Genomic DNA, 12,801 nt, shown 5'->3' with positions numbered 1-12,801 from the left:
GGTTAAAAATCTTTATCTTTAAAGGACATGATGATTGTATTCAGCAGATGCTTTGAGGGAGAAATTGTTTAATTTCACAAAGAAACAAAATTGAAAAGATATAGTTTTTACTCACTAAGGTAAATTGTATTAAGAAACATAAAAGATCCATGTAGAATTTCTTTAAAGTATAAAATAAATTTGTGTTGTAATTCAGATTTAGTAAAATAATTCTGTCCATCTCACTGCACATTCTATTTTCACAGCACTGTCACATACATTATTTCATCTTGACATAAAAATCCCAAGTCAAAATTATATATTGTACATTTTCTCCTATATTTATGTATTTTAAATGGATATCAAACTATTATGAATGTCAAATGATGGCAAGTTGTTTCATTATATCAGTCCAATAGAAGCAAACTATCCCTATGTTGCCCACCTAATATTAATATCTTAAAAGCTTGTTCCTTATTATTATTCAATACAGTACTAAGAAATACATATGATAGTTTTCCTGGGTGATAGCCCCATACCTTTAAGCCATCACTGAACTGTCATATTGCCTCTTTGTTACATCCACCTTGGTGATATCTGTCACCCTGAATGTGATTCTTGCTTTGACAGTGCAAAGCGAAGTGATATGAATTTGTATTTGTATCTTTTCAAGATGCAGCAGTGTAGATCCTTCAGCTTGAATTAAATAGTTCTCCCATCCACAAATACAGCTGAAAGTTGAACTTGACATGGATCAATATGATCTGGGGCTAAATTTCTAAATGTGACTGATTATGTTAGCATCATGCCCACAGATCAATATTGAGTTTTGTTATGAACCTGACTCTATAATTGAGTTTAATCAATAAACTTTTGTCTCCTTTTCTTTAGAAAATTTTGGTTTATGCTATTGCCTATTTTCAAAATTGCATCTAGAACACATTTAGCACTGTACTTTTCTTGGAACAAACATAAAAAAGGCCTTTATGTGAATTTAAAGGAACAAAAGAGTTTGAACATTGCCATTGTAAGAAGTCCATTTTTATGTTGATAACTGATTGTGTGCCCCAATATGGACCATGGTGTCTAACAGAGCAAATGTGCTAATATACAACCAATGGTCTTGGACATCATATGGCTTTTTCTGTCCATACTTAGTAGATAACTCACATTGAAGATTTTGACAAAACATACCATTAACAAAAGCAATCATAAAAGCTTGTCTTTTGATAAACCCGCAGGGTCTAGAGGCGTTGAAAGATGCAATCTGTAAAGAACAATAAATTTGGACCTTTGATTGAAGTGCCATTTGGGAAGCTGTGCTTTGTCTACATATTTGCACAAAAATGCTGCTCCCTTGTTCAAGACTTTTTGCTTGAAGCTTGAGAGCGGTCACTGCCATTTCTGCATTAAGATTTGTCCCATTAAAAGCTCCATTCAAAAAGAAGGTTGGAAATGATCCAGCTAAGCCTTGTGTGTTCATTTCTGCCCCAGTTTGCCATTTGGAAAGTAAGCTTCTAGCTATGATTGCTGTTTTTTTAATGTATTATTATGCATGGTCCTCAGATATCTTGTCATATTCTTTAGCAGAAGCCAAAGCCAAATCCATTAATTCTTTCTAGAATGGGGTTTGGGGGTGGGAATAGTGTTCTCAACATTGGAAGTAGCTTCTTTATAAAAATGAGCTTCCTCATTCCAAATAGTTTGCATTTATCTGTTAGATTTATTTAGGAATTTGGGGAGAAAGAAAAAAGATGAATAATTGTATTTTCTTACCATCTTTTGATTAATAATTTTAATGAGAAGGAAAAAAGTAGTAGAAACAAGATGATTATAATTTCTGTTATTCTTCTGCATTGTTGGTAGATTGCAGCATTCCTCATTAGTCTTCTCTACTTATACTGTAATTATTATATACTCTCTTACCCATTTAACAATTTATATATGTATATATATGTATTTATGTATTTATGCACATATACATGTGTGTTTCTCCAAATTTACAGATGCAGATCGTTCTCAGAAACATGGTATGGATGAATTTATTTCTGCTAATCCCTGCAAGTTTGACCATGCCTCCCTCTTTAGATTACTTCAGAGACAGACTTTGGATCATAGACTGAACGATTCCTATTCTTGTTTGGTGAGTACAGATTTGTCTACTTAGTTTCTGTATAGGTTGGAATAAAAAAAAATGAAAAAGTGAGAAGTAGTTTTTATGAAGTGGTCTTTTATTCCCAACTCATTTTATAACTGTGCTTGAAGATGGGATAAAGGATTCCAATCGATTGGCTTCCAATTTGAAAATTATACACTTGAAGACTACCGCTGTGCCACTCAATAGTGAAGAGAATAGACACAGACGGACTCTGCTCTGTAGTTTATCAGCTCCTCTAGAGAGGTCTGAATAAAAACAGACGGCTTTAATAAAGAAAGAAACCTCAGTGGTAGGATTTACTAACACCTGTACAGGCATTTTAAGGTACAACTTCAACTCAACAGATGTTAGACATTTTGCTATATATCTTGTAATTCCCCCTATTGTTTCACATGGGAAGGGAATGAAGGCAATGAAACAAATAGTCCCAGGAAGAAAAGATAAAAGGTAGATAGGATTACTGCACTTATGTTCAGCCAAGTCAAGAAGTCAAGGTTAATTTCATTTGCAGGTATCCTTCATGAGCTATTAGAGAAAGCCACTTAAATTACCTTTTTTAAAGAATTATTTAAAATAAGATTAATTTGTCATTTAAAATGTGTTGTTTTTAGAGACAAGAAAAACTGGAATAAGAAGAATAATTTTATATGAAATCAAGTTTTTTAACATTTGAAAACTGCTTGATCATTTATTATTGGCATTGTTCTACATTTCTTCGATAATTGAAGAACCTTTGTCAAATGGATGAGCTATATTTGTTCTCTAGGATTTGAGTCTCTTATTGTTGCCAAAGTGGATATTTATTGTCTTGTCAGCCCTTACCAAAATTAGAGGGAAAATTCTTCAAAACAACTAAAATTTCTGAATGATTTAGGTATTACTTTGTTTCAAATTAAAGTAATAGCATATTTTTTAAAAAAATTTTTGTAGTTTGGAGCATCTGTTTCAGATAATGACTTCAGTATAAAAAAGTTCATTTTTCCCTAAATAATTTAATTTTTTAGTGACCCAGAGGCTCAGATGTTTATTTCATAGAGCCATATTTTAGGGCATTTAGAACGCATCTATATACCAGAAGGGTTTTTTAAATACTCTGTTTGAACTAAACTTTTTTGGGGGGGTAGAGGAGGAGGATCTGCATGGTAAAATGTAGCACTTTATAAGACAACAGTTTGATGAATGATCAAAATGCTTCACTCATGTAATCACATTAGCTTCATTAAGTTATCTTTTGGGTTTTGTCAACCATAGCTTCCATGATCACTTACTACAACCAAAACATTCATTCTCTACATATGTTAACTATAACAACCCATTCCACATCGGGGGGTATGAGGGGAGAAGGGAGGAGGAATAGCACCATTCAGAGAGTTCAAAAACAAAATAACCCTCACTGTTAAAATTTAGAGGCTACTCGGACCTTTCAAAGATGATTTCTAACATGAAACCTTTCAGTTATCTCATATCTACTCAAACCTCTTAAATGAACAAATTAATGGAAGGACAAGTATTCAAAGTGCTGGGACAAACTTGGTGGAGTAATACCAATTTTGGACTTAGAAAATAACTTGTGTTTCCTTTCCTCCCTCTTTCTAGTCTTACATTCTATATGTTCATTATTTATTCATCCTTAATTCCATTTTTTTGCCATGATTTGAGATTTACAGTTGAAATGTGCTCACATGCTTCAGCTTTGCCCATAGTCAAATATGCTAGGTTCATTCCTCCTGATACAAAATTTGAATTCCATCTCATTAAAAAATACAATCTACTATCTACTAAATACCACTAAAAACCATAATCTGCTTCCAGATATTACAAATTAAAAGAAATAAAGGAAGATGCTTAATGAACTAGTTCTTCTAGATTGGCTGCCTAATTTTCTCTAGACGCAGTCTGATCTCTTTTAAGATTTGTCTAGGTAGGTTGATGATAATGTACATAGCTTATTTAAATACTGTGTATATAAATATAAAAATGACCACAGAAAATTAATAAATAATAACACATGTATAGGTTTTTTGACACAATGGTAGCTTTTCTGCATGTTCAATGAGATAAGATAGATATCGTCCATAATGTAGTTAGTGAGGAAAAAAAAAATAGAAAGAAAGCAGGGGAGCAGTGCCAAAGGACCTAATCTCTATATTCTACCACTTTGTGTGTGACAAGTCATTCCACTTTTTCAGGGCTCCCTTCATGCTAATGCCTTAGCTCTGAGACTACCTCCAGTTTTCTCCTTTTGTAAACTTATATGTAAATTTTTTTTGAATTATACTATGAGCTCTTGAAAGGCAGGAATTGTTTTTGCCTTCTTTGTATCCAGAGTACCTATTGCAGTCTCTAGAACAGAGCAAATGCTTGATAATGCTTGATAAATGATTGTTGACAGACTGAAAGTAAGGCTTTAATCTAAAGAAGGAGGGAGCAAAGCAGAGAAATTTACTTGTGTCATGCAACACTATGGGGTAGACAGAAATAAAGAGTGAATGGATAAATACCAAAGACTCTATTAGACATTTAAACTATTTGTAACTTTATGGCCAGACCATTGTTTTCAAAAAACTGTCCTATTAACAGCAATAGTTGATTTTCTTCCTTTAAATTTTGAAATGTGAATTTCTTTGCCTCAATATTTCTTTACCACCCTGAATGACTGGCTTTTTAAAATTATATGAAGTCTCTAAAACTCGAGCATGTTAATTTGTTATGCCTACTTAATATATAGCTGCTGTCCCATTTCAATTTGCTAGAACTTTTTGTTCTAGTGACAGATTTCTAGTGAAAGAATCTGTGACAGAATTCTCATTTTCCTAGGAAATCACCTCTCTCTTTAAATAGCTAAGCCCTCAAATATCTAGAAATGCCTAAGCTATTATTCACATATTAAAGGACTTTATCATATTGACAAGTCAAGAAAACTAGCCACAATGTATGATTGAACAGTTTTCCTTTTCTAATCCCTTCCTACTTTGTGTTATTTCTGGTTCTGAGTAATATGTAAAATTTGCAAATAGCGTGGTTTTATGTTGGCCAACATTTTAACTACATTTTAAAATTAGAAGTGAAAATGAACTAACTTTTAAAGGAAAGGAACAAAGCTCCCAAAGCCCCAGATATCCATTGGAAACAGCTAGAAAGAGCCATTGAACAAATTGACTACCACTGGGGAAACTCACTTTCCTTGGAGTTAAAAAGGAGAGAATTAGCAATGCATAGGTCAGCCAAATTTTCAGGGTCCTGATTCTCAACCAAAATATTCCAGGAATTATTTGTTCCATTCTCTTCTTTAGTCTAACATGAATCACTCTGAATCACTTCCTTAGCTCTTTCCTTTGAGATGACTTCCAAGGGTCCCTTATCCCTTCCAAGGATAGGGATGCACCACTGCTGGTAGTCTTCCTTTCTCATATTCCCCACTGCCAGGTCAAGCTCAAGGCCAACAACGTTTGGTGGAAGTTGGGAAAAGAAATACCTGCCATCAGAAGATTTCCCATCTCATCTTCCCAGTCTCCAGTTTGGACTTCTGTAGGCAAAGGCCAAAAGATAACACTGCATATCCATGCATAGAAATAGTTTGTTAGGGGAGAGGGAGAGGGAAAGATGCTATTTGCTCTAAAGTGAGTTTCCTTATAAGGAGATACTTTTTGAACCATATTCAAGTAGGTTTAGTTGCTTAGGTATGAAATGAACTTTTTTTAATGAGATAGAATTATTATTTTTATTTTTATTGCAATCAAGCTGCTTTATGGCATGAATATGAACACAAGGTTAGAGTGAGATGCCAAGTGTACTTATAAAGGCAAACAAAGAAACTAATTTTTCCTTATTCTTGTTTCTGTCTTTCTGTACCACTTCATTTTTTTCTTCTGTCCCTTTTCTCCTTTCTTCGCATCTCATCCCTTATTTCTATCTTCTTCTTTCACTTCTCTTTTCTCTAAAGTTGCTCTGCGTTCCAAAATTCAGTGTTCTGCATTGTTTCTTTTTCCTCCATCTTTTCTCTTTACCATCTTAATGTTCTTCTTTTTTATGTCAAGTCATTTGCCTCTTCAAATTCCTGCTCTGCTTTTAACCAGGCTGTCATCATCTCTTTTCTAAACAGTGGCACTGGCTTCATCACTGTCTTCACCCAAGCCTCAGATTTCTCCCAGTTACAATCCATCCTCCACTCAGCTGCCAAAGTGAACATAGATCTCATGGTGCCACTCTTCTCTTTAGTCAAATCCAGCAGCCCTCTCTTATTTCTAGGTTGCATTTAAATACTTCTGCTTGGATCCAGGGTCATTATACATCACTCACTCCCTTTTTCATGCACTCTAGTTTAACCACACTTCCCTATTCCTCACAAATGGCATTCCATCTCCCATCTCTGCCTTTGCACTGACCAACCCCCATGCTTGGAAAGTACTTCCTCCTCCCTTCAGTCTTGCAGAATCCCTCACTTCCTTTAAGATGCAGCTCAAATGCCTTCTTCACTATAAAGGAAAGTCTGATCCTTCCCACCCTGACTGGCATTCATTGTGTCTCTGCTTTTGTATTTACACATTGTCTCTTCCAGTAAAATAGGTAAATATTTTATGATAAATACTTTCTAATTTTGGAGGAACTATAAAACTAGAGAATTTTTGGAAGAGAAATTAGAAAAAAAAATGAAGGTGGAAAATTCCTTCACTGTTTCCTTAGGGAATTCAAATTTTAATTTATACCACTGAGGAAGCTTCTTGACACTGCTCTTTAATTCTAATCTGACTAGTCCTCCATTAGTATTCCAATTATATATATATATATATATATATATATATATATATATATATAACGTTTAGCATTATCTTTTTAAATTTTTCTTGAAGAGACAGTGAAATGGCTCAGTGGATAAAGAGCCATGGCTAGAGACAGAAGGTCCTGGGTTCAGAATTGTCCTCGGACATTTCCTAGCTATGTGACCCTGGGAAAATCACTTAACCCCCATGGCCAAACCCTTACCACTCTTCTGCCTTTATTCATTCTAAGAGAAAAGGTAAAGCTTTAAAAAATATTTTATATAAGGAGATCCTCTTTTAAAATGCATAATCATTTTGGTTTCAAACTAATAGTACAAAAGGTTTAACACATGCAATCTGCTAATTCTGGGTCCTGGAGGAACACAATGACAAAATTCATCATAATAAGTAGAACTGCCATCAGGCCAGCTGTTCGAAGACATTTCCAAAGTTTATTGCAGAATTAAATCTCTGGGTTGAAAATGATCATCAAAAGAGAGCATCAACAAAATAAGCGCTACAACAAAGCTAAATGAGAGCATGACAGGAAACTAGATGGTAATCCTTTTTTAATTTTTTCTCTCACAGGGTTGGTTTAGCCCTGGCCAAGTCTTTGTATTAGATGAGTACTGTGCTCGTTATGGAGTGAGAGGCTGTCATAGACATCTCTGCTACCTTACAGAACTGATGGAACATTCAGAAAGTGGTGCTGTCATTGACCCAACCCTGCTCCATTACAGCTTTGCCTTCTGCGCATCTCACGTGCATGGTAACAGGTACTGCAACTTGAAAGCGTTCATTCAGTGAATTCTTTGAGTTCTTCCACAGAGGGAAAAATGACTTTTCCATTGTCGGCTAGTGACATTTTAAACAGAAAGCAATTCCTTTGCAAAGTTGCTCATTGACTTTTCTGATTTTAAGTGGGTTGTTTGGGGGTTGCTATGGGCTGTCTTTAAGTCATTTTTAAATTAAAGCAATTTGCATGTATATGTAGAATTATTTGTATGCCTGCTTGGAGACATTATGTAATGTCTGCAGAACATAAGCTCTTTGAAGGCAGGAACTGTTTTTTGCCTTTTCTTTGTACCCTCAGAAATATAGTAAACTCTTAGTAAATGTTCATGGTGTGTGTGTGTGTGTGGGTGTCTGTGTGTGTCTGTGTGTGTGTATGTGTCTGTGTGTGTGCATGTGTCTGTGTTTATATCTCTACCTTGGAGAAAATTCTGACTGTTTGGAAGGAAGAGAAGAAGCATACAAGGAGCACAAGTAAGACCATCTTTCAATCTATTGCTTTAGACCGAGGGAACTCTGTTCTCCTTTGTGTGTCTCCTTCCTCTGACTCAGTAGGAAAACCCCTTCTACCTTCTACTTCAGGGACATACACTCTAACCCAGAGTAGCCTCATGCTCAACTGGTCTCAGAATGGTGTCAGGTTTTCCCCAGTGGAATTGCATGTCAGCTCTTGGGGGGTGGGGAGGGGAGGAGGGGAGGGAAAGAATATGAATCATGTAACCATGAAAAAATATTCTAAATGAACTCATGAAATCCAATTTTTCAGTTAAAAATTTTTTTAAAAATAAAAGTTCTGTCAGATTGTCAAAGAAAAAAAAGAATGGTGTCAGGTTTTCACCCATTTTGCTAAACGTCAAAGAAGTATTAGGTGATATTAACATGATTTTTTAAATAGGAAATCAAACAGGTGTCAAACCAGGAAATATACACGATTCATTTTTTTTCTCTCAACCTTTATCTCCAATCAGCTGCCAAGGCTTGTCAGTCTTGGGTGTCCTATTCCAACAATCTCTCTCTCTACTTGTAATAATCCTCATTTTCCTTGATTATTGAAGTAGCTTTCCTGATGATCTCCCTGTCTCTAGTCTCTTCCCCTTCTCCTCCAGTGTCTATAACCAAAAAAGGAATCTTAAAACCCACCTAATCCATTCCACATCCACACCACCCCTATTTCACAGATGAGGAAACAGATGTTCTAAAAAGCTAAGAGATTTGGGTGCCCCAAGTCATATAGATAGAAGCAATGAAGTCTGAATTCGAACCTAAGACCTCTGATCCCAGCACCAGTATGCCCTTTTCCACTCTACTACACTGTGGTGTTTATTTTATTCATACACTTATATTTTATATATATGTAATATATATGTACATATCTATATACATAGCTGTGTGCATGTGCATATTTTGAATTCATTTTTGAGGCAATGAAGATAGAAGCATAGATTAGGCCCATGAACAGAGTTAATTTAGAGGCGTTTTCATGAAACACACAGAAACACACATACACATACACATGCACAAAGGTATTTTATTTGCAGGGGAAATGCAACAACTCAATTTAGTCTGGAAATTAAAGAAAGGCTGAAATTAATGCTATTTATTGCTTTGTCAGTGTTCACTCAAAAATTCTGTGCAGTTAAGGGCTTTATAAATTATATGAGAAATAGAGATATTATAGGGCTAGGCTATAGCATGGCAATGAGAAGAGTGTCAGCCTAGATTTCAATGTTCAGCCATATAGGTTTTCTGCCTTTTGCTAGCCTTTCTTATATGTAAAAGTATTCTTACCACATGCACCTCTGAAGCACCTAACATTCACATGGGCTTTCCATTACCCACGTTTAGTTACATCTGCCTTTCTGCATTGCAGCCCATAGTTTGTTTTTTGTGATCTTTTTTTTTTTGCATCTTTCAAGACACATTTTCAATGAAATCTTATTGACAATTGTTCAGACTTGTTATTTCACAAATTCAAAGGAAAGAAAGACTACCTTTTATTAACTTCAGTGAAGGACATCAGTGCTTCCTGGATGTGACAATTTTCAGGGAGCACATCCTTTTCCATAGTGGCAAGCACTCTATGTGTGTCCTTCTGTATAGACACATACTCTGAATAGCTTGCTGAGTGTTTTTTTGGAATAAAAGAAAAGAGTTAAACAGAAAGGGTCTGACTGGTACTAAGACATCAAGGAAGAAAGACGGAGACAGAGACAGAGACAGACAGAGACACAGAGAGAAAGACAGAGGGGAGAGAGAGGAAGAAAAGAAAATAAATGAGTCAAGGACAGAAACAGACACACTCACGTAGGATGATAGCCACACATCCAGAGATAATGCATCCACTCACTCATCTGCAGTACCACTAAGGACTGACAGTAAGGAAAAAAAGAGAATTTCACAGACAATGCATGATAGGGCAAAGTTCTAGGTTGATATGTGTTGTTACATATCTTGGTTTTTATAAGTCAGACTGAGGAGGAGAAAGACTAAAGCACCAACATAAAATGGTTTTTATGGTCCAATTAAATGCCTGAATAGGATGGATAATCAGAGTATTCAATTTTTTTTGGAGGGGAGAGGGATGTGTTAGGAGGGTCATTGTAGAACTACTATTAGCCCAATGAAGGCTGTGCTCATTATAGAGTATTTTAGAAGTGTGTGGCATAGAAATGTCATCAAAACTGGTGATTACACAGTAATTTCTCAGAGTATTTAGGCAGCATTAATGACATCCAGCAGAGGGTTCATTAGGTGGTCCCTACTGTTCATGGATGCACCCTTTGCGCTTACTTGTCATTTTTTAACCAGAATTTGGGGCTATACTCCCACACTTTTTAGTATCTGATAAGATTTGTGAAATAAAATTATAGTAAATGATGATAAATGTAAGTAATCATAAAAATAAAATTACATTCTATGATGAATTAAGTCCTTATTCTTTCTTTTGTTCTTTTGGTATGAGTTTGGATTTCATCTCTAAGGAATTCCTAATGTGGAAACTCCTTTCACTAGTATTGATCTGTAACTTATCTATTAGAGAATACTGAAAGTTTCAATGACAACTAGGGTCCCATAGCTCGTGTAAGACTTGAACTCATATCTTCTTGACTGTAAGGGTAACCATCTTTCCACTACGCCAGGTTGCTCTTTCCCTGATTGACATGATTCTCTACATAGTTAAATAAAACACTGTCAAGAACATAAATGAAGAGCCCTACTCCAAATGACTTATATTTGTAGCATATTAGAGAAAGTTTAATTCCATAACCAAGGTTATGGTATGCTGCATGCAGTGAATCTTACCCAGAACTGTAGTAGCCTACAAATTCCACCACACTGTTGCCAAATTAATTGTCCTAAACTGTAGGTCCAACCATGTCATCCCTTCCTCAATAATCTCCAGTAGCTGCATTTGCCTTGTAAAGTCCTTTACCTTGTGACCCTTTCTTATGTTTCCATCCATCTTCCACTATGCTGCCCTTCCCATATTCAGTTATCTAAATGCATGAGCCTCCTGGCTACTCCTTGTACTTGATACTCCCTTCTCCCAACTCTGTGATTGCTTGTTTTTGTTGTATTATTTTTTTACTGTAACAGAATGCTCTTCTTCCTTCCCATCTCTGCCTTCTGATTTCCTTGAAGACTCAGATCAACTCCTCCCTTTTACAAGAAGTCATATCTTATATGTACATAGTAATTTACATCATAATGTGAGCTCCTGGAGGTCAGACCTACTTGAATATTTTCTCCCCTTTCTTTTTTATCCCTGGCACATAGCACAGGACATGGTACTTAGGAAGTTCTCCATAAATGTTTATTCAATTGACTTGACAGTCTACCAATGTAAAAATTCTCCCTTTCAAGGGTTTTCCTTGTTTTTTTTTTAATTGTGCACACACATAAACAATTGCACACTTTAATCTTCTTCTGGCTCACAGCCAAAAAAATTGACTTAATCCAACCCTTCCCCCTATCAATACTAACAAATATAACTTGTTTGATTATGTGTTGAATGTGATAAATCAATTGCCTTAAAATTGATTACCATCAAGATCCTGTAGGGTAATATGAGTATTGCAGTATTCTTATGTATCTGTGATTACATCAATGTAGGTACTTCTGGTGGAGCAAACCACAATTAATTAATGTCATCCTGTCCTGTATAATTCTTGTTAATGAAAGCCATTGTAGAAACACACCCATGGGAAATGAGGGCCAGCATGGCAGAGTAAGAAGGATGAAAAAGCTATAGGAGACATGGATGTTCCAGGATGAACTGAACCCAAGAGCTAAGGCAAGTTCCAATGTAAGATGGCATTAGAAGCATCCTGGTGGCAAAGTCCAGAAAGTTAGAAGTAGTGCCAGGTGTTGAAAGAAAATTGGCCAGTCTAGGTCCCTACCCAAAATGTAGGTTCCAGAATCGAAAATGGGAAAAGGGGACAACTAAGGAATCATGGCGGTTGTTAGTCAGAGGGACAAATGAGATAACCAAAGTACTCTTAGAAAATGTGATGAAGAAAAGAACACTTTTAGTTGAAGAGAAGGCTTGAGAAAAAAATGTGGTTTGATAGAATGATTGGAAGTCAAGAAGAACCTGTTCAAATCTGACTTCTGACACATCATATTTGTGTGACTATGAAAAAGTAATTTAACCTCTGTCAGGGTTAAATTTAATGGTTTGACAACAATTTTATGAAAATATGTGGTCACCAGTATTTATTATATATTGAGTCAGAAATTTATTTACAAATATATGCAAATGGAAAAGAAACAATAAAGAAGAGAAAGGTGAGGGGGTTAAAGAGGTTATCTATCCTATTTTAATTCAGGAAGAGATTAATTAGCTCTCAACTAGGAAGGCCAGTAATGAGTAACCATGAGGCATCCTCCAAGATGGAAACTAGTCTCACCAGAAATAAGGAAAAGAGTCAGCCTTTCACTCACCCCATGAAGTAGTCCAGGAGTCAGAGTCCAAGTTGAAGGCAAACTCCAAGCCCATGATCCAAGTCATGGTCTCCAGCAAAGATCCCTCAAAGACTCAGGAGACTATCTCCACAAGACTGACTCAAGCTAAAGGATTCATGGCTTTTATGGTACTAGCACTGCTCAAGG

The 12,801-nt window shown here is 35.7% G+C and overlaps 1 protein-coding gene across 10 annotated transcripts in view; it reads left to right on the top strand.

Annotated features, from left to right (window-relative positions):
• CADPS2 (calcium dependent secretion activator 2) overlaps window positions 1-12,801 on the top strand; it is a 758,482-nt gene that overhangs the window by 565,838 nt on the left and 179,843 nt on the right. For all 10 annotated transcript variants that reach the window (XM_056799641.1, XM_007504220.2, XM_056799643.1 and 7 more), the window contains exons 12-13: window positions 1,986-2,122; window positions 7,486-7,673. In XM_056799641.1, the coding sequence (XP_056655619.1) occupies window positions 1,986-2,122; window positions 7,486-7,673 (325 nt within the window). The remainder of the gene's footprint in view (window positions 1-1,985; window positions 2,123-7,485; window positions 7,674-12,801) is intronic.

This window comes from Monodelphis domestica, chromosome 5 (assembly GCF_027887165.1).
Source record: "Monodelphis domestica isolate mMonDom1 chromosome 5, mMonDom1.pri, whole genome shotgun sequence".
In the NCBI taxonomy this organism is placed as follows: domain Eukaryota; kingdom Metazoa; phylum Chordata; class Mammalia; order Didelphimorphia; family Didelphidae; genus Monodelphis; species Monodelphis domestica.
This window is presented reverse-complemented; position numbering and strand designations above follow the sequence as displayed.